This window comes from Fusarium phalaenopsidis (assembly GCF_050370095.1).
Source record: "Fusarium phalaenopsidis strain FUZ10S chromosome Unknown contig_32306, whole genome shotgun sequence".
Classification (NCBI taxonomy): domain Eukaryota; kingdom Fungi; phylum Ascomycota; class Sordariomycetes; order Hypocreales; family Nectriaceae; genus Fusarium; species Fusarium phalaenopsidis.
In genome coordinates, this window is record NW_028145403.1 from 791,730 (window position 1) to 816,676 (window position 24,947).

The following is a 24,947-nucleotide window of genomic DNA, read 5'->3' on the forward strand; positions in this document are numbered from 1 at the left end:
GCAGGAGAGCCGCTATAACCACGGCGCGTGGTTTTAAAACCGTTGTTTCCATGATGCGGACGGGATTCCGGATTAGAGAACCTAGGCAAGCTAATAGTTCTGAATAACTCGTCAGAAAGATTACGGAAGCGCTCAAGGCTTTGCTGTTAGATATTACATTATCCGATGGAACCTAGATATAAAAGGAGGGTGATAGCCCCCTAAGCCACACATTACAGCGCTAATTCCTTACGTTAGTAGGTAGCAAGTTGGCTGCTAAAAGTAAGGTTCAAAGCATCCTCATTGGGTTTGTCACGTGGAGACGGTGTGACTGAGTTGATAACCTGGGAACCCCTCAGCGCGCCGGCTCCGTTTCCAAACATCTTCAGTGTCGTTTCTGACCTCGTTGTATCATCGTCTGGTCTCCAGGCCCATATCGCTTTTAAGTGGCACGGACTGATGCCTCATTCCGCCACGATGTTGGACGCTAAGACCAAAATCGAAACGTCGCTGGCATGGGTCGATATCAAGCGTCTGATCAAGTCCAAAGATGCGAATGAGCTGCGCTCGGCCTTGAAGAAGCTCTCCGGGGTAGTTCCGTCCAAGATATACGAGAGCGTCAAGGACCTTTGGAAGGACCCCAAGAGCAGCGAGGTGATTGACCTCCTGCTCAGCTGGGGACCATGCAAGAAGAGGCTGGACCTTTTCAGATACCTCTTGATGACCAACAGCGCCAACAAGTCGAGTGAGCTTGAGGACCTCGACGACGACGACGACGACGGCTCGCCGGCCGTTCCGATGGATCTGGTTGCTGTGCGGTTGCTCCGAGTGTCACAGGATTTGAACGGGCTGCTGCGCGAGTCGCGAGCCGGCGAGGGCATGAGTGTCCTGCACTACATAGTCCAGTACGGGTCCGAGAATCTGCTGGCCGTCGTGGTGGAGCTTGCCATGGAGAACAGACTAGAGGGCATCGAGACACTTCTGATGACAGGATCCCAGAAGAAGACATCACCAATGGGCCTCATTGTCGAACTTAAGCGACTGGACATGCTCCGGCAGCTACTTTCATCCCTCCCAGAGCTTATGATCGAGGAAGCCATCATCCAGCAAGCCATCGATGGCGGAAGAGACGAGTTTTTGCTCTTGTTCGCGCAGCTGCGGCCCCAGTGTGCCACGGTCTCATTACTCAAATCTGCTATATCCGGTGCCAACATTACGATCCTGGAGGAGGTCCTGAGCCATCGCAGCTCGTTTTTCTTTGGGCATGGGCTGCTGTCTGACGCCGTTACAGGGGGTCAGGTGGAGGTGATACACACGCTAATGAAGAAATGTCCACAGCTCGCCATAGAGTATGATGGGGAGGACAAGCCGGCCCTCTCTCATCTGGAGGAGATAGCAGACTCCAACAGGCGAGACGAGGTAAGGTCGGCGGTGAGTCCATACATCATTCGAAGGGCAAGGTCGGAGCTGGAAGCGTCGTCCAAAGGAAGCGGCACAAAGTCTGTGATTGAGATGATTCGGATGTGGCTGGCCGAACCAAAGGGTGAGTCAACTCTGCACCCCTTCTTGTTGATCTTGTGCCGTGCAAAGTCAAAGTGCTAACAAGAGACGCAGATAGAAGTAAGGGCACACTCTGGAAGTTATTGTCTCTGGCATCACGTCAACTAAAACTTGCCCTATAGGAAAAGAGATCAGCCTGGATCTAGGCGGCTTCCAACATTCCTCTCGGTCAATCGATCCTTTCCTCAAGATGATCAGAGAGTCATCTACCAAAATTACCACGAAAGCCGCAGAGCTGAAGGTCGAGTTCGAGTCGACCCTGCGATACGTTGACATTCCAATACCAGACTTCCCAGAGGCCCAGGCTGGTGGCATGACAGACACAGAACGTTCCGAGGCAAAAGTGATTCTGGAATGGCTGCGCACCAAGAAAGAAGTGTCGGGCATCTACGAGCTCCGAGTCCGGGATTCGCTCTTCTTTCCGCACAGTGAGGAAGTTATCGCCCAGTGTCTCCACGGCTTTGACGTTGAAATGCTAGACTGGATGCGGGTGGATATGTCGGCCAAGCCGTTGCTCAAGACTTGTCGTAACCTGAAGAAGTTGATGCTGTATGCAAGCAACTGGGCCACCCTGAGTTACTGGACCTCAGAAGAGGTTATGGACGCTCTGTCAGGATTTTCAGAGGTATAGCCCCACCTCCAAGGCGAGACCTGTTACCACTAAACATTCGACCTGCATAGCTGAAGGAAGTGACGATATTCATTCTTGCGGTGAGCTACGTCTTGAATCGTCGTCCTACAAGTTGCCACGCTTCTAACAATTCTTTCAGGACCTGATTGGCCCTGCCTATGGTGCGACCTATGCAACAGAGACAAGAGAACGTCTCGACGCTCTGGAAAAGTCCAAGCCCTTCAAGTTTTCCATGGAGTTTTCTCTGCGGTCATGGTTCTCCTTGCGACGACGAAAAGAGGAAGCGCCTGTATTGAAGAAGACGTATGCCCTAACCATCTCATTTCTCAAGCTTGGAGTCGAGGTTAATCACAAAATGCAGCACCGCCGTGGAAGTTACCCAACTCGAGAGTTTTATCCAGGCCTATAGTGTTCTCCAGGAGGAACTAGAGGACGAAGAGTTTGTTAAGGAAGTAAACCCGATCTTCAAAGAAGAAACTTCTGTCAGAGTGGCAGTCATCGACACTGGCGTGGATCCCAACTGTATACAATGCAGTCAGATCAGTGGGGCGTCATTTGTGCCCTCGGACAGTGGCGAGAGTCCTTGGTGGTTCTCCTATCACCCGCATGGCACGCAGATGGCAAATGTGATTTCGGAGCTCAACCCTCATTGCAAGCTGCTGGTGGCCAAGGTGGGAGACTCGGACATGGACATGACGGTAGAGAGACTGATTCAGGTGAGTCAAGCCAGAGGCAGGCTCTCCACTCCACAGTAGCCTAATATCCCCTTGCCAGGCTTTAAGATGGGCAGTCGACTCAAAAGCAGACATCATCTCCCTCAGCTCGGCCGTCTTCAAGGCAGACACGAATCTCGAGTTGGCAGTTCAAGATGCCATCGCAGCCGGGGTCGTCATCATTGCAAGCGCCGCTGGAGAAGCGCACAAGCAGCAAGAAGCTTACCCAGCAGACTACCCCAACGTGCTCAAGATCGTAGCAACCGACTCGAGAGGAAGAGAGACGGCTGAGAGCCTCGCATCGCAAGCCGACTACATGTTCCCGGAGGACCGGATCTTGGCCCCGACGACCTTTCTGGGGACGACCAACGAGGCGGATGAGATATCGGGGACTTCTGTGGCGACGGCGATAGCTTCGGGGGTGGCTTCTCTGGTCTTGGCGTGCCATCGGCTGTGCCTGAGCAACCAGGACCATCTGGCGCCGTGGGCCGAGCATTCGAAGCTAAAGAGAAAGATTGTGAAGCGGGTTTTCGACACCATGGTGGACAATGAGGGCAAGTTTGTCAAACCCTGGCTATTCTTCAATGAGGCGGATCAACACAACTGGGGGGAGGCTTCAAGGACATTGAAATGGCTGGGGAACAAAACGTTTTAGGTATATGCTGGTGGGCGTTTCAACTGGATGAACATTGCGCTATAATGTTTGCGTATCGAACATATCCATTAGACAACCTTCACGGGGACTTGGACGGACTCCTTACTCGCTGACTTCTCATCTATTGCCGACGGGATTTTTTCAGGTGATATGACATGGCAGGTATTCTTAAGAGCCACACGTAAGAACTGGCATAATGGCCAAACCAGAGCTGAACAGGAAGCTTTCAGTCAAGGTGACAAAACAGAGTATGACCCGGCAAAAGGGCGCTAGCATTCCCGACCCCTAGCGATAGCAATGAATCAGACAGGACTATTTACGCCACCTACTAACTTGTGACTCCAAAGCAGCGCCTCTCAGGTTCATGGATGCCTAACATATCAGGGCGCCTTGCATCTGAGGATGCCGACATATCACTACTCCTTCGAGGAAACCCCTCCCGTAGCACTGTTGCAACATTCCAGGAACTTGCACCAGTATCAGGAGAACAGGGGCCTATATTGCCTTACCAACTTTTTACTTCTCCAGTTGATCTCAACATGCCCACCCAGGAAGAACTCGCCCGGGGTATCGAGCAGGACATCTTCCAGACCTCGCTCGACGAGGCAATAATCCGAGAGCGCAACGACCCTTTGGATCCCATCCAGCGGAGCGTCATCACGGACCGCGGTGCAACGAGCGACTATAAGGTTCAAACCCTCCTCAGAGCATGCATCCACGGCCGTATGGCTGGTGCGTCCAGCAGCCCGGCCTCCCTCATCGTCGTCGATTACCAGCTCCAGTCGCTCAAGCAGAACAGCGTCTTTACGTCTGTGACCACCAGCTGCACATTCTCGGAGCACGTTGATACTTCAGAGGAGAGCAAGGCTTTGCCCAGCGTCATCGCGTACGCTCCGTTTGAGCGTCCAGTCAAGCTCAACCAGTCACCTGCAACCGAGGGCAAGGCCACCACAACCCAGTTCAGCATCGCCCCAGAAGTCAAGGGCATCCGTCTAGGTGAGTTCACGCTGGGGCGTGACAAGACGTCGAGCCACGAGCAAAAGTACTTTGAGCAGGGGAGGGCGGGGAGACACTTTGACCACGGCAGGGCGAACCTCGTGTGGTGGAATCTCGTCCACAACAGGAGCCAGGCCTCCGAGGTGACCCCCCAATTCTGCGTTGCCATCCTGGTTGAGAGGAAGGGCAGCGCCAAGTTTCAGGCCGACTTCAAGATTGCTGCCAGCGGAGGCTTCGGCTACAAGATCCAGGAGCTCAAGGACAGGTGGCTTTACAAGACAGCCATCGACGGCCCTGTCATTTTTGACCCGGAGAAGGAGCCTATGGGGGACCTAGAGGGTGTCGATACTAATGAGCTCGGCAAGTTGAAGAAGAGAGAGAGACTGGAGGCCCTTTCTTATGTACCAGGGCTAGAGAATCTGGGGGATGGGGGACAGTGACTCTTCGCTTAAACGAAGGGCATAAGGGTCTGCCGGTCTTCGTTATAAGATAGCTGAGTTGGTACAGCTCTGTTCCGAGCTGGTGGGTGCTGAGCTCGCGCTTTGGGCTCCTGTGGGAGGCATTTCAGCATCGTTCGCCCCCATTACTCGTTCAATCGGTTAGGTCTAGGGGACACAAACTACACTTCAATTTCTATAAACGCCACGAGATAACCGTGACTTCGGCTCAAATATCTCCAGGCTCGCTCGTCCATCCTGAGCCCCGTTACACACCACTCTTCGCACGCTGCCTCAAGATATGATTAGTACCAACGAAGTGTTGTGAATGATGCTTGGTGGGAGTCTGCCAAGGCTTTGTTGTTGGTAGATGTCAACAAAAATTACGCTGAATTTCTGCTTCGTCAAGCCAATGCTAGAGGTGGTGCCTCCATGGGATCCCAGTCCGAAAAGGGGATTCGAGGTTGGGGAACCTGAGAGAACAGGAATTCAGACCTGAGCATAAGTGGCGTCTGGAGGGTCACGTGCGACGAAGCCGTGAGGTTAATGACTTTCAGCTGTGGCGCCCATAACAGCCAGGCTGAACATGGCCCTCAGAGAGGATCCAACATCGTCTACGAGCATTTAGAGCTGTCACTCACCTCTTAAAGATCAGGAATTCTTGCCCAAGATCACACCAGTGACGTTCTCTCGGTGCTTCACTCGTCTCGTCCGAGAGTGACGGGCTCCAGAGCGAGCTTCCCCGCTGCCGCCACAGACCTCCAGCCAAGCAACCAGCTGGCCCAAGTCAAGTAGAGTCAAGAAATGGACCCTTCATCCTTCGCCAGCGCCGCGGCCAGTCTCCTGGCACTTAACATCCAGATTCTCTCCTCACTCTACGGCGACTGGGGCGAGGAGAGCAGGCCACTGGTCGACAGGCTCACATACGAGCTTACGCAGATCCGAACCGTCCTCCAGGCGCTGGAGATTACGTCGTTGTCCTTTGCGGAGCCGGTCTTTGATGTTTCTCGCCTCCGGTCATGCCTCGAAGATCTTAAGGAGCATCTCCTGTGGCTGGGCCCCAAGGTCTCGGAGCCAGGCCTCCAGAGATATGAGTGGCAGTGGCGTACCATGAACATGCTGGAGCGAGCTGGGTTCAGAAACCTCTCACTTTCAAAGTCTGAGGGTGCAAATGAGCTCGTGTACTTGCGGTCGTCCCTGTCCAAGTTGAAGGATTGGTAAGGATCAAGCCCATCTCCATTGCAAACATGCAACCCATATCTCAGAAAAACACATGCTTTGCGGCGTCTACCTTGGAGGACTGACAAAAAATTAGCATCGCAAAATCTCCTTTCCGATTTCCTAAAGCTACCGTAGACCGTCAGGCAAGAACCCTAGGCAGTTCTCTGTGGAATGACTGCATGGACTATATCAAATCGCACGAGACAGCGCGAGAGACACGCACAGAAGGGACTGGCCGATGGCTCCTCAGTGACAAGATGTATCATAAATGGTTCGAGATCGACCGTTCATCAAACGTCTTTTATTGCACCGGGAGGCCAGGCTCTGGCAAAACCGTTTTGACGTGAGTTGCCTATGACCCTATCCTGGGCCCGTCATCTAACCAAGTGGATCGTTAGTTCTCTGGTCGTCGACGAGATTAAGGACCTCCAACAGCGTGAACCATCTTCGAGTATTGGACTGGCGTACTTCTACTTCAGCTACAAAGTGCCAAGTCCCATGCGAGGTGTCGTCCTAGCACTCCTCGAGCAGCTATTTCTACAGTCGTTGAGCACCCCTAACGAAGTCCTACAGCTCGAAGCTCGGGCTTCGAAGGGGGAACAGATTCCTTTTAGGGAACTCCTGTCGACCCTGTCTGCTGTATCCAAGCGTTTTCAAAAATGTTACATCGTTATCGACGCCCTGGATGAATGCGCCGACGACTATCAGGCCGACTTGATCCACCTCCTCAGCTCCATCCGAGACTCTCGGAGTCGCCTCTTTGTCACATCCAGGCCATTTCAGAGCTACGCCATGTTTGAATCGTACCCGCGTATTAGCGTTGCGCCGTCGGCAGAAGATGTCGAGCTCTATGCCACGTCACAGCTTGAAATGAGTCCCCTTAAGGACCACCCCGATCTCCTCCAGAAAGTCGTCGGGGCAATCATCAAAAGCAGCGCTCAGCATGGCATGTAAGTCGTCCTAATTGTATTTCAGGCGCATCATCTCACTGTTGACGCAGGTTCCTGCTCGTCATGTTACAGGTCCGCGAAGTCCTGGATAATCACGCTGCAAAAGACACTAGCGAGTGGCTTGAATATTTCCAGAGCCATGGCGCCTCGGAAGGGAACCTCTTGAACGCGTATCAGAAAGAGCTGGCCCAAATTTCGTGCCTCAGTCCTGACTTGACAAATCTGGCAACATGGACTTTGACGTGGCTCTACTTCGCACAGCGGCCCCTAAACTCCCGAGAGCTTCTGGATGTCCTCAGAACCTCCGGACACGCCACAGTGTTGAAACTCAGCGACAGGGAAGCTATAGGGCTTGTTGTCAAAAGTTGCATGGGGCTGGTACGCAACTCGACTACTATCACCTTTACGCACTTTTCGGTCAAGGAGTTTTTCGACTACAACAAGAACCATTCCCTCCTTTGTCCTGAGTACATGGTCGCCCGACGTTGCCTGCAGTATATTATCCTCCATGAGCCCTACCGACTCAGGAACTCAGACGAGGTCGATGAAGCTGTTTCCACGCACCCGTTTTTGCTTTATGCGGCGAATCACTGGGGTCGACATGTTTTCAATGTTGGACCGGATCAGCAGTTCTTCTTTGAACATGAATGCCTCATCGTCCTCAATGACCCAGAGACGGTGGCCGCCCTGGCTCAGATCCTACTATTGCCTCACCTCGAGATGAAAACGCTCGAGGGACCATTTTTCGATTTCTCAGCCCTCCACATGATAGCACATTTTGGCCTCACCTGGCTTCCCGACCTCGATTGGCACGGGTCCTCCATTTTCGACCACCTCGAAGACAGCTGGGGAAGGACTCCACTCCATATTGCGGCTAGTCAAGGCCATACGCTCTGCTTGGACAAATTGCTCTCGATGCAAGATCTCGTTTCCAATAGTCGACGAGCAGACGACGGAGGTAGGACACGCTGCAATGAGCGGCAGCGCTCAGGTTATCCAGGCGTTGTCGGCGAGATATCCTCTTAGCCTCGACCATGAAACACACGATGTACAGGGACTGAGTCCGCTGCAGTACGCTGCGATCCAGGGCGATGGGGAGGCTTTCGAAAAGCTCATGGATGCTTACCCGGCTGAAGAGGGGTCCAAGGCATACATGGATGAGGCCTTGACAGCTGCTTTGCAGCATGGCAGGATAGACATTGTTCGAATGCTCCTCGATTACATCACGCCGCGGTATGAGCATCTGACAGTAGCTATCAACTCCAATTTTGCGCTAGCGGTGAGGCTTCTTCTTGATTACGTGGACGATCTCGACAACCCAGCGACGGCTCAACGAACAGCCTTGCTTGAAGCCGCCCGCACGGGGAACAACACAATCTTGTCCTTCCTGATACGCAGTGGAGCAGGAGTAGGGGAGACAGACAGCAATGGACTTACCGCCCTGGCCCACGCGGTGGAAGTGGGCAACGTCGAAGCCGTGGGGGTTCTGCTTAAGGCCGGCGCGAACCCAGCAACACGCTACTCTGACGACACAAGCCTCATCATGCACGCAGCCTCTCGCAATATGATTGATATCCTGCAGCTCCTCATAGAAGCTAAGCCAGGCGACGGAGACTTGAAAGAAGCCGCTTTCCTTGCAGCCAAAGAAGGACACCAAGATGTTGTCCAGCTCCTCCTCGCGTCTGGCGTGTTGCCTAATGAACGCTCTCGTGACGGACAAACCCTTTCCGAAGTTGCGAGGGAAGCTGGGTTCGAAAACATCGTGGCACTCCTGCAGGATTCTGGAGCTGAGGCTCTGCCTCGGATTGTCTACTCCACCGATAAGGTGCCTCCTCAGGACCAAGAACGCTCAACACCCAGGGCAGCACCAGCGAGCAGCTACCGAGCCCCCAACGACAGTACTAACCGTGGCTTTGAGAGCCCTACGCCAAAGATGGAAAAGAGCAAAGAGTGTGGCGAAGAAAGTCACCACACGCGCCTAGCCGAAGATGAGGATATCGTGGAAGAACCCAAACATCAAGCCAAAGAAAAACACGTTGCCGAGTCTAGTAGTAGACCTTCTCCAACCAACAGAGAAGATACTGAAACTAGGGAAAAGACAAGGAGAAAGGCACCTTCGCCTAGCTCCGAGAGGACGTCTCGGCGTGACGTGCCTACAACCCTACGCAGCATCCCCCAATCAAAGGGCCCCACACCCTTCGTTCTTCTAAGCACACCAATCGAGCCGGAATACCTTGCTCTGGGCATGATTGTGGCGGACCCTCGCAACCCCTTGCAATTCTACATCCCAAAACAGATACAATCACTCGAACCCCTGACTTCCGAGGCGCAGTACAAAACGGTGCAATATGACTGGAATATGGCCCAGGTCTCATCAAAGACACCCAATGTCAAGGTGGCATCTATGCTTGAGATGGCCGTCGCGACTAGTCGAGCGTCCCGAGTCTCCAGAATGGACATCCACTCGCCTCGTCTCCTGCGGCGTCAACTCCGAAATCACGATCATGTAGTCAAGACGATCTGCCAAGAAAACGAGGGAGAGCTGTTGGACATGCTCAAGAACTGGAAAGAGGCTTTCGTTGTCGTCGGGCTGCTGTTCGCAACCGACCTGCAGATAGTGGATGAACAGGAGAAGGACGCAGGAGGTGACGGGATATCCGTTGGCGTGGGTCTCGACGTCAGTGGTTTATCCGCTCAGATCGGAGCAGAGCCGAGCAGGAGCAAAAGCCGCTCGGCGTGGTATTCGGGCGACAGGGTCTTGGGGGTCCAGTACCGGAGCCTCAAGCTCGGGAACCGGCTGATTAGGAACTTGCTGACACGGGCAAAGGAGACTCCGTTGACTCTGGGGGCCTATTTCCAAGGGGGTACGAATGAAACAGTATTATAAAAAATAGAAATAGGTTCATGCGGTAGCGGGTTAGAGCGAGCGATAAGTACAAATAGTTATAATACTAATCTGGGGACATAATGCTATAAAGCTACAGAGAAGAAGAGTAATAAGGCACGAGAATAGTCCAACGTTGCTATTCAGCAAACTCAATCGACACGTCCTCAACGTAGTATCTGTTCGATTGACCCGTGGCGGTGCAGGTGAAGGCAATCTTCAGCTCCGCAGACGTTGTAGAAGGTCGGTAAACCGTGGAGACAAATTCCTCAAACACGTTGTTGGGAGTTCGAGGCGGCAGCGTAGCAACCTCACCAATGTCCTCGCCGCCAAAGCTTGCGGTCACCTTGCAGCCTGCCGTGGCCGAAGGCGTATCGAACTCGACATAGATGAATCGGATGCGGTAGGCTAGGCCGGGGCGCAGACCGGTGATTTCTTGGGCGATGGAGGTGTAGGGTCGCATAACCCTGTTTTTCATTACATGTCAGTAACCAAGGGCATATATACGTGAGGTCGGGGGCGTCTGGTTCTTATTGCTGCTTGTGTGCACTTACATGACGTTGGGTTCGGAGTATTTCCAGAAGACGGCGCCGTTGGATACCGAAGCCAGCCCGGTGCGAACCCAAGGAGCACCATTTGAATTGTCGTCGAAGTTTGCGTTGGCAATCGTGGGGAGAGTGGCCGGGGCTTCTGACGTGGTTGTGGATGCTATCGCCGATGTTGTCGACGTCTCTTCGGCGGAGGTGGTGGTCGCCATCGACGACTCTGTCGAGGATAATTCAGTTGACGTAGCGGTTTCCGTAGTCGATGGGATGGTCGATGTCGTGGAAGCAATCTCAGTTGTCAAAGTGGTTCCAGTCGAAGCAGTCTCGACAGAAGAGAGAGTTGTGGTCTCGCTCAGAGAGGTTTCAGCACTGCTCGAGGTCTCGGACGAAGCAACGGCAGTCGAGGAAAGGGTCTCGGTTGTCGAGGTTTCCGTAACCTCAGAGGTCGTGGTCCCGGTCGACACGGTGTAAGTCTCAGTATCGGTTGAGGCAGAGGACGACGAGGCAGAGACGCCCGTGGTGGTCAAGCTGGGCCTGCATGGACCAGCAATGACAGCATCTGCCGCGAGAAGGGCGACAAGTCCCGTGACGACACTCTTGAAAGAAGGCATTGTAATGGTAAAACAAAATCTCCGACGCAGTAAACGAGTGATTGCGTACGGAGGAGGGAAGAAGCAGGAGGGAGGTTGGGGGGGAAGAATACCACAAGAGAACAGGAGCACCACCCTCTCCTTTTCACCTCCTTTTCGACCAACAAACGGAACGGCACATCTCAGCCTTCTCGACGACTACTTCAGGGACCATGCTGTTGGTTCTGCAACAAAGAAAAAAACTACGCAAACATAATCACCACTGACAAGGGCTCTCCTAACAGATGGCGTTTTTTGGACCCACGGCCCATGCAAGCTAAGCTGAAGAAGGAGTTGGTCTGGACTCCCTCAGAGGACGGCACAGCCAACTTAATCTCATTTCTGACGGACTATTGGCACACTAGAGTCAATAGTTCCGGCGGGAGTGCCGTGCCGTGTTTTTCGTAATAACAAACCCCAGTTTTCGGTCAGCCTGGTCGCACGACGAGTCCGTAGATCACACGCGATGTGTGCCCTAACTTTGTTAAGGTTATCTTTGAAGCACGCAAGAAAAATACTTAATTATATCTCATCTCCCGCTCAAACTAAGAACGCCAGCTTCATACTGACTCGTACGGTATTGGATTTTGATACCGTCATGTATTAATGGCTGTGTTTTTTGCTATTGTGGCTGATGGCTTATTGTCATCATTGCAGATAATAATAATACTGACTCGTGTCTCCCTAGTATATCGGACCAGAGGAACCAAGAAGTGGCTGCTCTGACCTCGTCCGCGGTGAGCCTCCAAACGAGCTAACACTTTCCGACCTTCCGCTATTCTCGTCAAGACGGAAATAATCCACCGGTGACACAGGTTGTAATGATATCTGGCTATCGCTGATCGATGGCAAACGTTGCGGGCTAGATTTGGGGCTCATAGCAGGCGGCGGCAACAAGAGTTCACCAAATTCACTGCTTGCAGCAGATCCCCTAGGACGTCCCCAAGGCGAGTATCCAGAGCCCGTATCACGGTTAGGTGTGTTGTTGAGTTCTGATCCAGGCGAGTGGAGGCCGTGAACACGCCGGTAAATGTCCATCTTGGTATCTTCGTCGGGACGGAAAACCTTGGCGCCCGGTCGCATAATTCTGAACATAAGGCCATATATAACCAATTGCAGGCCTAGGCAAGTGGCTACCATAGCAGGGTAAATATGTTTGGCGTTGTATTTTCGGTCAGCCAAGGGATCGAGGGTGATGTATGCACGCGCAGCTCCTCTAGAGAACACGCCGCTCCTGAGAATGGAATGATCAGTGGAGTAATGAACAAGCTTATTATCAAACTTACCAGCACGTGCATGTGTTGAACACCCCAATAGAGGAGCAAAGAATCACAATGAGAATGGGTATTCCCAAGCTCGTGTCCTTGGCAACGGTCAGGTACCAAGCCACTTGGCCCTTGAAAAATAGTTGAATCAGCCACGTCAAGCCAGGGCTCAATATCAACGCAAAGGCGCACGATATAACCCAAAGGCTTCGACAGTCCAGTCCCACAGTAGGAGTGAACCAAAGTAAGACTAAGGCGCAGGTCGCAGCTATCAGGACCGGTGCGAGAGATAGCATAAACAGGTAGAATGGTGATCGATCATCCTGACCACCAGTAATAAGAACCTTCTTAGGTCGAAAATTGTAAAGACTACCTGTCCATGGCTGTGCATCGATAAAGTCCACGACGCTACTCCTTCGTCTATTGGTAAGCCAAGCAATCTTGGACACCAGCATCGGGCTGTTCGGAAAGATGTGCTGATCTCGCCTCTTGCCCTTGAGTGTTCGACAGTATCGCTCCATGATGCGAAGACATGTTCGACGAGATACAAAGCCGGAAAGCGTGTTGCTGAGCATGACGATTGTGACGAGCCAGGACAGAAACATGGCTGTACCGATCCGACCACCAGGCTGACTTGTTTGCTCTCCACCAATCTCAGGGATGAGTGCGCTGAGAACAGAACAAAGATAGTTGATGATAACAACGCATGTTCGTAATACCTCGTTGGAACGGCTGTCGACCAACTCTTCTGCGGCCTCCAACAGGATATGGTCCATATCTTGCTTTGCAAGACGTGCTCCGTTCTCATTCACGAGGTTTTCAAGTTCTCTGTTGACCGACGGCATGTCGTTGGTGAGTTCCTCGAATGCCGACAAGATTGCCGCCAAAGCGCGAGCCGAAGCCTCATAGTCAGGTCCGCGGGGAGTTGCTCGCAGAGCTATGGCATAGAATCGATTCCATACCTCAGCTTTGGTGAGAAGGGACCAGAGAGAGTCGATGGGGTCGCCCATAAAATGCAACATAGCAAATAAGCGATTGACAGTTCCAACCCGAGCGACGTGGAGGTTTCCCACAAGCAGCAGGGCTGGGAGCAACCAGGTGAGAATACGAGGCCACATGTCTTCATACAAGCCAAAGTCTGCTTCTGGGCACATTTTGTGACACCCGTCGATTGTAAGTTTGAGGTGGCCAGGTTCAGACATGGGCTTGCCTTCATGGTAGAAGAAAATGCTGTCATGTGGGTTGATGGATTGATTCAAAAGGCCGTTCGTAATGGTCTTGTTGCATAATTTGAGGTCTACTGCAGCAACTTGAGAAGCTGCCCAGAGCAGCAAGGCCACAGTGGTTGCCATGATGCTAGAGGAGGAACATGAGATGCAAAGAAGGGAGAAGAGCCACAGGTACAACACTTGAGAGGTTTTTACGACGAGAGCACCACGGGGCTTTAAAAGCCTGCCAAGCAAGGCGTTTTTACCGACACAAACTTGGGGGCTTAGCAGGCAGACTTGGACATTGTGTGGTTCGCACACTTCGATTCTCAGCCGACACCAACCAACGTAACTGGGCGCCAGCGAGCCACACCCGAATGGAACGGTTTCTGCAAGAGAAGGGACAGCAATCCAGGGTTAAACACGACACGTGGGAGACCATACGCCCCGTTTCTTCGGGGGCAAAGCGGCCACCAGCTGATCGGAAGGCAGATCACACCAACAAGCGAGGGCTGATCAAGCTTAATTCTTCGGATTTACGGCGATTAGTTATGGGGCTGTCACCGAGTTGGTAATATGGGTAAATGTCAGGGTCGGTGCAGGGGGAGGTGAGTCTGCGAGTGTGAGTGGTGTTGTATCCCACGTTTTGGTGTTTGAGGTCCTCATTGGCCACGAAAGGCGGAGTGGTGAGCGGAATAGAAGAGCAGAAATCTGCGCTCGTTTGGATAAAAGGACACTCGAAATGGATGGAACAAGAAGAGAAGAGGGAGCCTGGAGGTCCTGAATGCCCCTGGCAGACAAGCATCGAAGATGGTAGGTAGGCATGGATATGGAGAGTCCTAGTCTCCCCACACTACCGATTTTCCCACAGGTCTAAGCAGATCGGTCGATCACTGCACTATACACTCTTTCTAGCAGAGGGGCTTTTACATAAGATCTGTCAAGTATCATCGGCAATGTATTGGCCGTCGACGGTGGGGAAAATGGAGAGACTTGTTCCTGAACGCGATCTTCCAGAACTACCCCTGGCTTCTGCAGCCACGTAAAGCCTGCATCGATCAGCAAGCCTTGTCAATAATCCACCAAGGCCAATTGAAATTATAAGAGGTTTCACAAGACCACTGATCCAACATTCTACAGATAGGTCTATTTTTAGCTTTCAGATCACGAGTTTGCCCTTTGAAGGAAGTGCATATGACAGGCCAGCTCCATTCTTCGACAAACCCCCTCATGTTTAACACACTGTAGGTGGCTAATCTGGCACCAGAAAAAGAATAATTAGATGAACGATGACACATTGACAATCTTATGCATCACAATTTTCGTCGCGCTCACAAACGGGTCTCAGGTTTCGTGTCCAAGATTGACCTCTGTCATCAGGGACTGTGAGCTACCCTATGCTCAGGGCGAAGACAATTTCGACCTATGTACACTTCAACTTGATTTATTTGGAGTTTTAGTGATATGAGCTAGGTAATTAGCTCCTTGGACCTCCCCTGTCTGTTTTTTCCTTTAAGTGAAATGGAAGAAGGAAAATAGCGCTGAGCATTGAGATTAGAGAGACGAAGGTCGCGTGTACTGTGATTCAACCACCTTCCCAAGGAGACAACACCCATGTCAGATCTGACACTCCAGCTCCTCCCGTTAAGCCAATGAGAAGAAGATATTGAGTGGAGTTGAGTTGACTCTAACCCAGAGTGGAAAGACCCCACCTTCCTTCTGTAGTAGTGATCGTCGCCGAGCATCACAACCACTCTTCTTGGCTTCATCAGACAAGAAATGCGATTCGGAATGGGAGGCTTCACCTGGAAGCAAACTCATTCAATTGCGGAAAACTATCACGTGAGATGATCTTGGCTTCTGTGGCACTTTTGTAATAGCCACATTTCCAGGTTCTCACTAAAAAAAAACAAGGCTGTGACAGGGATGGCATTTGCATGGAGATCATCTGCACTTCAGCTGTGTGTGCTAATGAAACTAAAAAGGAACACGTCCACTTCCTCCAGCCTAGTCAGTCTTTCCCACCTTCACCACTTCATGTTCTTTTCAGTAAACGGTGATGCTTTCGACGCATTCTCGTCCGCTCTTCTTCCTCCAACACCAATCTGCTGGCTCATCAGACAACGGTCAGCTCAATGCAGAGGCACGTGCTCACGTCGCACGCCAGGCTGCCCTCAAGGAGGCCAAGAAGCCAAAAGTGCTGCAGTTCATAACCTGTTCTCCGGCCACAAAGCCTCGTCGAAATCATTATCGCCTCACTGGCGAGACCAACGACTATGAGGAGGACAGGGATATTCGGCGCTTGAGAGCCAGCCATCGGTGCAAAATCCCGCTCAGTCCAAAAAAGGCCGCGAGCTTCGACCCGTTCGACTCTCTTGCTGTTCCAGAACCGGTGAGAGAAGAGCAATTTTTGCTTCACTATGGTGCGTTGCGCCCTGCATCATTCTTACGTTCAATATCTCTGACAAATCGCGCAGCCTTTAACAGGACGCTGCCAGCGTTTGGGGAGTCAGAAACTTACAAACGTGATTTTGCTCACTCGTGGATAACAAGAACCATGGAATCTCCCTTGGTTTTCTACGCTCAGATACTTGGATCTTCTACTCACTACTCGATTTCGTCGCCTGGCGCTGAAGGGCAGAACCGCATCATCACAAGAGGGTTGCAGCGAAAAGTTCAAGCCATCAGAGCTCTCAGAACCAAGATAGAGCAGTACACGCCAGGTTCTTCCGGAGTTGACCAGGGTCTTCTTCTCGCCATCTTTATTCTCGCGATTCATGGAAACTTTGACCTGACGGATAGACCTGAGCCGCACCCCTTGTCGCCGATGGCCACCTACCGCGATATGAATATCTATGGTAGAATGACATTTGGTGAGGAGCACATCAATGCGCTCTATTACCTTGTGGAGCAAAACGGAGGAATCTCACGTGTGGACCCGCATGCTTTTGGATACGTGCTACCTCTGTAAGGCCCCGAGCAATTCTGTTAATCAGCCTATCGGGCCATTCTACTAACTCCTAGTCACAGCTTTGATATCGTCTATAGTGCCCGGGCAGGGTGTGTGCCCAGATTCTCTTGTCCGCGCCAGCTAGAACCACTACTCGGTGGCAGTTCATGGAAGCCTGATGCGCAAGCCAGTGAAATGCTCACAACATATGGTCAGCGTCTACGACCAAGTCCCGACGGGGTGATACCCATCTATCTGGACCAAAGCCTGGCCAAAGTTTTTCAGGTCATGTCAGAAGTCACAGTTGGCCTCGATCATTACTCTCGTGGTGGAGAGGGGGCACCGGATTCACTGGATGTGCTGCTTAACAACTGTGACTGGGCAGCTCACACAACCCTATCGTTATCTCCCTACACAACGATGCCTACGGAAGGTGAAGATGAGGAGTCAGGGATTGACGTGTCATGTACGCTTCGCGAGATCTGCCGGCTTTGTGCGCTCCTCCATGTCGACATGGTCCTTCTTCCGACACCACCCCACACAGGAATCAAGTTACGCCACGCAAAGAATCTTTTACGCCAACTGGAGGTGCTAGATAAACAAGAGCCCATCGGAGATGACCAAGTCTCGGAGTTTTTGACCTGGGCAACAGTCCTGGGTGCAATTGCTTCCAGATTCACAGAGCTTGAGGTCCGCTATCGCGCCCGCATCGAGAGGCTTGCGCAGGAAACGGCCTGGGACATTGTTAAGCCCCGCCTAGAACAGCAGTTGTGGTTTGACCCAGTCTATGACGGCCCAGCCTGCAGTCTATGGCGTGAGGCAGTAGAAAAGACAAGTCATGGTGATGGGGGAACCGACTCTAGGGAGTGACGGAGAAAAAGGTTCTCCGTTAAGTGGCGATTAAACGCTTGCACTATGAGAGGCAATATGTCTATGGAAAGTCTTGTAAAATATCGGTTTGCTGAGCAGAGAAACCATGTCTGTTCCAGCAAAAGCAGTGCTCAAATGGTCCAGCCACAATGGCGTTCATGTCAGTTCTATAATAACACCAGGACCACGTAATCCTTTGACTGTAGATATGATATGATGGTGGGCTCGACCACGGGCCGAATGAGATCCGAAGTGTGCTAGTGGCCACTGGCTTTCAGGACTCGGCACTCGGCAGGGGGAGTCGCATGGTGAGTCGAGCGCCACAAAGAAACGACTTGGTGGCTTCGTATCAGCTGAGAAGCCCCCAGGCGCAGTATAAAGCGCTACGGTAATTCCCGAAGAGAAGATTATAAGCTTAGTATTGTACAAATCATACGTGGGCATCTCGCAGGTCAGAGAAACTTGGGTGTTGATCAACGCGATATCCTTGGCCATCTTGGTCACGATATGGATGCTGTCAAAAATGCCAAGGCGGGATTTGAAGTCGATCCTCCACACGAAACAACTCGAGTTCGAGACCAATCTGGCGGTAGCGCCGCCTGAGCACCACGACCCCTCACCATGGCTGCCCACCGGCGTTCTAGACCTCGTCATTAGAATTGCGAGGCCCGTCATTGGGCGGATGTGGCTTTGAGGCTGAGCCTTGCCCTGCCTTGTCTCTTTTTATAGCCCACGTCTTTGTCTTGGTTACGTAGGCTTGCCCTCAGTGACCCGGGCTTTGATTGGTTGGCGCTTTGGCTGTTATTGGGAGAGATGGGATAATTAAGGCGTCCCGAGGCCAAGACTGTTAGACTTGGAGAAAGGGTTCTGACATTCAATTCCTTTCTTGTTTACCATCTTGTTAGTTTAAGTTTTTATCCAGTCTTTTCTATCGCTTCACTCAACCCTTCCCCATCATGAAGTCTCTCATCAGTCCAGTCGTTGTTTCGTCGATAGCACTCTGTAAGTCGAGACCATCCTTCCGTTGGGCCGTGAGCATCTACTCACAGATCACCTTTGGTCTAGTTACGCAAAGAGCATCGGCAACACTCGCAACCTACTGCACCGGTGACTCAAACGACTTGTGCTACAGCTGGGGCGTCCCAGAATCGACAGCCTCTTCAGGCTCCGGCAACATCTTCTTCCGCCTCGAAGCTCCTACCGATTACCAATGGGTCGCCCTCGGAACAGGTACTGGCATGAGTGGCTCCACCATGTTCGTCATGTACCAAGATGGCTCTGGGAACATCACCCTCAGCACAAGAAAGGGACACGGTCACGACATGCCCGAGTATAACACGTTCCAAGGTGTCAAGTTGCTTGAGGGAACTGGAGTGTCCAATAAGACGATGGTTGCTAATATCCAATGTAATGGCTTCACCCACATGGACTTCACTGGGTCCAACGACTGGATCGGTGCTTGGAAGAAAGGCCAAGCATTAGACACTACCAGTGTTCGCGCCACCATCGAGGAGCACGATGGCACGGATAGATTTTCAGTGGATTTCGCAAAAGCCAGTATCACCTCTGATGGGAACCCCTTCACAAAGACATCCAGCAAGACGCCTAGTTCTACCTCTGGCAACGATGCAGTCTCTAGCGACGGCGGAGGCGAAGACCACAGCGGCACCATTCATGGCATTATCATGTCGATAGTCTTTCTAATTGGATTCCCCGTTGGATCTCTGCTGATGCCTTTGATTGGAAAATGGCTTGTTCATGCTGGCTGGCAGATCATGGTCTTTATAGGCATGTGGGTTGGGTTTGGGATTGGCAAGATTGCTGCCGACAAAAACGGCCAGGTAAGAATATTCCAAGCTTCACTCTCATGTTTCAAGAGCTGACTGTTACTAGTGGCTGAATGAACCTCATGTCCAACTTGGTCTGGCCGTCTGCATCTTGATGATCCTGCAGCCTGTGTTAGGATGGTTGCACCACCGCAACTACGTCAAGTATCAGAAGAGGACACCTGCTAGTCATGGGCATCTTTGGTACGGGAGGGCCTTGATGATTATTGGTATCGTTAATGGCGGCATTGGATTGCAACTGGCTTCGGCCTCTACAGGTCTGATAGCGGCATATTCTGTGGTTGGCATCATCGTGTTCTCATTGTATGTCGCCGGCGCTATTCGTAAAGAGATGGCGTTGCGCAAGAAGAGCAAGGGGATGGAGCAACTGGGTACCAGCTCTAACAGTGCCCTGGAGCTGGTGCCATAAATTGTCACTTTGAATTAAGCATGTTGAAAACCGAAATCATTCCTACCGACGACTCTCCTCAAGTCCAATGTACAAGCCGTGGTTCTTCTCCCTAACGAATCTTGCGCTGGTTCTCCAGAGGGTATTGTGCCATCATGGAAACAGGGACAGTGACTCTCCCACGAGGTGCAATCTTCATGCCATGCTCATCTCTCATCATTGCCCATGTAATCCCCCTTCCCCCCTCAGCGTTGATCTCATACACCTCCTTAATGCGGTATGCGTAGTCGTAGCCTTCGTAGTCCGCATGCTTCTCATTGTACTCTTTATTCCCCATGCCATCTTCGGGAAGCGGCTCATCACCTGGGTTTCTGGTCACGGCCTCATCGACGGGGCACATGTGGGTGATGGCAGAATGTGGAGCAGTGCGGTAGAACCAGATTCTCTTGATGCCTGGCATGTTGTACTTTCGAAACTCGTACGTCTTGGTGCCGTCGATGATCTGCTGCATGTAGGGATCATTCATGGCGAGGATCATGTCGGAGTGAGAAGGTTTGGGAGGAGATGATGGCGTAGGCGACTTGCTGCTTCTGCCTTTTCCGGCCATGGTGGTTTTCGAAGAGGCTCAAGAGATTTCAAGGAGTTGTGATGTGATGATTGAATGCTGTGAGCGGGCTGTTGATGAAGGAAGAGAGAGCGCAGTGAAATGGCAGTATTAGGTAGAAAAGAAAGCTTGGATCAGATGGGCAATGTTTTGAAATCTCGGGCCAGTCAATTCGTTGCAACAGTGATTCACCGTCGCTTCACAAACTTTCGGCGGCACATGATTGCAAAGTTTGATGTTATCAAGCTATCAGGCAATAACACTTTAATATGGTACATCAAGTCACAACTTACCCGCCTTGCCATTGTTCCATAGGTCAGGAAAAGTGTCTTTAACATTACGTACGACTGTTGCCATCGGCCCAGCTCCACTCTGGCGAGACCTTCTCGCAGGTCTTTGGCATTGTCGATGTGCAAGCACAATATGGTCTATGCCCAAGGTGTGAGCCTCGGTACTTCTCCAATTGAGGTTCCGTGTTGTAAAACCTTTCCATTTCATTTCTTCCCGTAACTAATTGAAGTGATAAAGTTATCTCGTAGATGTTGTGGGATGGATCTGTGCTAGGGTGAACCTTTACTTGACCAACATTGAATCGGCGGTTCTATACGTCTTTGTCTTTTATCTCCCCTGATGATGAGCTACACCGGAACATTACTCCTTTTTTCCTGCCAAGTATTGTCTGATGTTCTACCAGGCCATTGTCAGGGTCAAGTTTGTTAAGTCATTGCGACGGGGTGTTACGACGGGATGTTTCATTCTCAGCTCATGTCATAAAGGAAACATCCTACACTTCCAGTCTTAATTTAGCAAGAATACCTGAATAGGTTTCGTCGCCTATCTAAAACTAAGTACAGCCTTAGTGTCTATACTTTTCGCCCAAAGCCTTTTATCCAGGGCTCAACACCCTCCTTCATCCTCAAGATCTCATCTTCACTCGACTCAAGATGGTCAAGGCCCTCAAAAGCTAAGCTTGGGGAATCTGAGATTCTTGGACGTTCGAGTGACATACTTGGCGGGCTCCTCCTCGGTCTTCTCCAGCTTGTTCTTGGCCTCGTGCACCTGTTCCTTGTAAACAGCCGCAGCCTTCTTCCATCTCTCCTTGATCAGCTCGCGAACAACATCAGCTCGATCCCTGTCTAGTCCACGAAGAGCCTCAGTGACACCCTTAATTGCCTCTGGGTCATCCTCCATGAGATGACGCCCTTCAGAGTTGACCCAGATCAGAAAGTCTGGGTCCATGCACTCTCGAGGCAGTGTGCCGTATTGGGTGTCATAGGGGTCATCATAGGGGTCGACATAAACCCAGTCTACGGTGCTGTCGTCGGCGCACTCGCCTTCATCACCTTCTTTAGTGTCTGGTGGGCTCTTGGTGTCATCGACCTCCGGCGTGACGGTTTCTGGGTGCTCCAATAGCCAAGTAAGCCAGGGAATCCAGGCGGCCGCGCGCTCGTTGGTCTCAATACTGGTCTGCTTTGCCATTTTGCGTTTCTTAGAAAGGGCTATGATTGTGGAAGTGGTCAGCTGTTGTAAGCGGCGGGTGCCCGATGATCAAGTTTGCTACGAGGATAAGAGCCGATTTATAGATTTTCTTGTCATCATGAGACATGGGCCTAAACAAATCGACATATTTCCCGTTGAGGACCTTTGTCTATTCATCCGGGCCGTTTCCTTTCTAGGCTACTCTGTTGTTCGATGTGTCCGCGCCTGGGGGGACTGACTGAACAAAGCGGAGCCACGGAACACTTGGCCTTGATCAGCGAACAACACAAACACTGATGCAAGCACACCAACTTTCATTTGACTTTTTCCTCTAATCACATATGCTAGCACCGCTTTTGTAATTCAAGTAGCTCCAATCCGACAGAATATCACTCTAGTCTAATTAAGACCCTTGGTCACCATTCGAAGCCATTCACTCCCTGGACCATTCGTAGCAATCGCGTCTTCACAGAAACTCCGAACATCCCGATACATGACTTGACGCTCTTCATCTCCTTCGTGCGTCAGTATCTTAGGTTTCTTGTTACCTTTTCTTGGCTTGCCAAACGCTGAGGCGACATCCTATAATCGGTGCTTGAGAGATATGCGCCTGAGCTTGTAGTGATCTTCCCAAACGAACTTTCTCTCGAAATTGCCAAAATCCCGAGATAAATAGCCTTCCAGGATCTCAGTAACAATTATGAGCCTTGAATCGGGACCCCGTGTAGATGCGTGAGGCTGGTTTGGCTGAGGGCAGCAGAGGATGGACAAGAGGGCTTTGCCGCGGCTGAGCGCCTGTCCAATTTCTTCCTATTAGCAAGAGTTAGTAGGTTTATCGGGCTTGAATTATAGCATGATAGAGGGCTCGTACCATTTCCCCTTCAGCCGGTGCAAACTCAAAATTCCTCAATTTAGGTGGGTTGTTGATCAGGGTTGTCACCGTCGCTGCTGATAACCGTGGAATGGCATTTGTACCAACATCTTCGGTGCAGTTTATGTTCAAGCTTTCCAAGTTACCGTGGGAAATAATGGCTCGCCATAAAGCGTCAAATAGAAGAGCACCATCATCAATGGTCACCGGGTATGGGTTTTGTTCCTTGAGCTCCAGGCAGGTCAAAGAGTCAAACGACGCAATGAACCGGATATTTGCTTCAAATTCCATATCAGCGCCTAGATCTCCGAGATGTTGTAACGTGCTTTCACTTGACATGACCAAGGACAGTTTGCGTAGATTTTTTGCCGTACCTGGCTCAGCAGCCAACCTTCCGAGGAATGGAAAGAGGCGAAGGGCCCCAGCTGCTACTATTCCAATCGTCAGGTCGTCCAAGTTCATAAAGTCGATGATGTTTTCCAGTGAATCAATCAGACTCTGGTTAAAACGAAGGCCAATGAGAGAGAGACTTTAGGGCGCTGAGGTAGACACTCTCCTGGTCAATCCAGTCAGCTTCGGGGGCCATTTCCTCCCATCCAAGCAGAAAATTGCCCAGCTGCAACGAACTCGTCTCTAAGAAAAGGCTGCGAATTGTCGATGCCGAGTTGAATAGTATAGACAGAACCACGTCGTCATGCGCAAGAGCTTCGCCCAAAGTATGGTCGACAACCTTCAGATGTCGCAGATTTGTGATATCTCTCAGAGGGTACATGCGAAACAGCGATTGGTGGTCTAAGAACATGCTCAAGGCTTTCAGGTTTTGCATTGACGCAATGTGATCTCCCATTGATCTATCAATGTTGTCAGTTTCTGCCACGGACGCGAAGGAGAGGTTGCACTGACGGTGTGAGAGAGCCTACATCGACGATTTCGGCATTCTGCATATTTTTAAAGGCTTCATCAAGGTACCTATTGGCAAGATAGATATGTGATCATCTTTGGGGGGGAATCCCAAAAGTCAACTGGCGAACACGAGATGCACAAGCTGGTATTTCATCCTCATCGACGCCACGCGGGAACTGGTTCTGTTGGCCCTTGCGTTGGCCTTCTCTCAACAGTTGCCTTCTCTGATCAATGCTAGAATGTGGCTCAATGACCTGTATTAACCTTTCTACATGGCCACGAGAGTCAACCGAGAGGTGCAGGTGTTGCTGGGTGCGTGTTGCTGGGTGCGTGGTTTTGTGGCTTGATGATATCGTTTGCAGGTCAGACCGAGCCTTCGCAGGGTCAACGACTCCTGTATCCATGAATGCGTCAGCCCTATTCTAGCGGACACTTTCGTGACCCCTCATGTTGTCCAGGACCAAGCCTAATATTTCTTGTGGTAAAGACGAGAGATTGGTCCTGGAACGGCCAAGCTCCGATGCTCCCTCTTGATCAACGGCTTCATGTTGCTGTGCGTCTGTAGTTTTCTTTATCCTCTTTTTCGCCTGTTTTCGACATTTTGAACTTTTCTCAGGAGGCATGTCGTCAGTAGAACGTTGGCTGAAGTCACTTTGAATGGCAATAACACAATCAAGGTAGAAATAGGCCAAAATGCGTGGGATGGGAGACGCTGCTTATTGCAGGTGATGGTGCGCTGTATCGTGCTCTGCTGCCTGACAGCCGAGAACCGTCGATGACCAGAAATGGGGCGGCCAATGACGAAGAGTCGCTTGACAAGGGAGATGTGCCTGTTCAGTTTGATGTCATGATCCAGGCAAAGCTACAAAGTCGTGCTACAGACACCATCTTCAAGCAGTTCTAAAATTATAGAGCAAGTAGTCGAGCCTGATGAAAGAATTATTTTTTACCTTGCACGCATGGCTTGGCTCTAGTCAGACGAAATCTTACTAGATGCATCAAAGGAATGCAATCCTCTCTCAAAACAATGTTTACCCCGAAGTGCCTATATCTGTTCCAGCTCTGCGCCCAGCTGGTCTAATGTGCGAGCCCACAGTCCGTCAGACCAAGCGATTAGAGCCACAGTCCCAAGAGCGTCATCCCAGCTGAGCCTTCTCGCCATCATTGTGCGGTTGATCTGATCCAAAACCCACTCTTGGTCTTGGCCTGTCTCGGCCAATGCATCTATAACCAATACCCAAAGTTCCAGATCCTCCAAGCCTGTCCAATCGAGTTTGTGTGATCTGAGCAACATTGGGAGTCGACCTTGATGATAGGAGACGATCGTGTTGCCACTCTTGTTCCCAGCAAGCCTCGTGGAGG

General features: G+C 51.3%; 9 protein-coding genes across 9 annotated transcripts; 5 read left to right on the top strand and 4 right to left on the bottom strand.

Moving 5' to 3' along the window:
* Window positions 1–456: 456 nt before the first annotated feature.
* Window positions 457–3,538, top strand: LRP88_11099 (uncharacterized protein; the record flags this gene model as incomplete). Its single annotated transcript, XM_083247539.1, has 7 exons — window positions 457–1,522; window positions 1,594–1,599; window positions 1,662–2,164; window positions 2,221–2,250; window positions 2,310–2,473; window positions 2,532–2,886; window positions 2,945–3,538. 7 exons carry the CDS (start codon window positions 457–459, stop codon window positions 3,536–3,538), a joined length of 2,718 nt encoding a protein of 905 aa, XP_083096687.1.
* A 539-nt stretch (window positions 3,539–4,077) lies between these two features.
* On the top strand, window positions 4,078–4,974 carry LRP88_11100 (uncharacterized protein; the record flags this gene model as incomplete). The annotated part of the gene is made up of 1 exon (XM_083247540.1): window positions 4,078–4,974. The coding sequence occupies one exon, from the start codon at window positions 4,078–4,080 to the stop codon at window positions 4,972–4,974; it is 897 nt and encodes a 298-aa protein (XP_083096688.1).
* An 801-nt stretch (window positions 4,975–5,775) lies between these two features.
* Window positions 5,776–10,029, top strand: LRP88_11101 (ankyrin repeat domain-containing protein; the record flags this gene model as incomplete). The annotated part of the gene is made up of 5 exons (XM_083247541.1): window positions 5,776–6,188; window positions 6,287–6,535; window positions 6,591–7,142; window positions 7,193–8,147; window positions 8,197–10,029. The coding sequence occupies 5 exons, from the start codon at window positions 5,776–5,778 to the stop codon at window positions 10,027–10,029; spliced, it is 4,002 nt and encodes a 1,333-aa protein (XP_083096689.1).
* A 136-nt stretch (window positions 10,030–10,165) lies between these two features.
* LRP88_11102 (uncharacterized protein) lies at window positions 10,166–11,182 on the bottom strand (the record flags this gene model as incomplete). The annotated part of the gene is made up of 2 exons (XM_083247542.1): window positions 10,166–10,493; window positions 10,581–11,182. 2 exons carry the CDS (start codon window positions 11,180–11,182, stop codon window positions 10,166–10,168), a joined length of 930 nt encoding a protein of 309 aa, XP_083096690.1.
* Window positions 11,183–11,884: 702 nt separating this feature from the next.
* Window positions 11,885–13,817, bottom strand: LRP88_11103 (uncharacterized protein; the record flags this gene model as incomplete). The annotated part of the gene is made up of 2 exons (XM_083247543.1): window positions 11,885–12,434; window positions 12,487–13,817. 2 exons carry the CDS (start codon window positions 13,815–13,817, stop codon window positions 11,885–11,887), a joined length of 1,881 nt encoding a protein of 626 aa, XP_083096691.1.
* Window positions 13,818–16,230: 2,413 nt separating this feature from the next.
* LRP88_11104 (uncharacterized protein) lies at window positions 16,231–16,644 on the top strand (the record flags this gene model as incomplete). The annotated part of the gene is made up of 1 exon (XM_083247544.1): window positions 16,231–16,644. One exon carries the CDS (start codon window positions 16,231–16,233, stop codon window positions 16,642–16,644), a length of 414 nt encoding a protein of 137 aa, XP_083096692.1.
* Window positions 16,645–18,449: 1,805 nt separating this feature from the next.
* On the top strand, window positions 18,450–19,749 carry LRP88_11105 (cytochrome and DOMON domain-containing protein; the record flags this gene model as incomplete). Its single annotated transcript, XM_083247545.1, has 2 exons — window positions 18,450–19,334; window positions 19,387–19,749. The coding sequence occupies 2 exons, from the start codon at window positions 18,450–18,452 to the stop codon at window positions 19,747–19,749; spliced, it is 1,248 nt and encodes a 415-aa protein (XP_083096693.1).
* A 91-nt stretch (window positions 19,750–19,840) lies between these two features.
* Window positions 19,841–20,335, bottom strand: LRP88_11106 (uncharacterized protein; the record flags this gene model as incomplete). Its single annotated transcript, XM_083247546.1, has 1 exon — window positions 19,841–20,335. The coding sequence occupies one exon, from the start codon at window positions 20,333–20,335 to the stop codon at window positions 19,841–19,843; it is 495 nt and encodes a 164-aa protein (XP_083096694.1).
* A 954-nt stretch (window positions 20,336–21,289) lies between these two features.
* On the bottom strand, window positions 21,290–21,811 carry LRP88_11107 (uncharacterized protein; the record flags this gene model as incomplete). Its single annotated transcript, XM_083247547.1, has 1 exon — window positions 21,290–21,811. The coding sequence occupies one exon, from the start codon at window positions 21,809–21,811 to the stop codon at window positions 21,290–21,292; it is 522 nt and encodes a 173-aa protein (XP_083096695.1).
* Window positions 21,812–24,947: the final 3,136 nt, after the last annotated feature.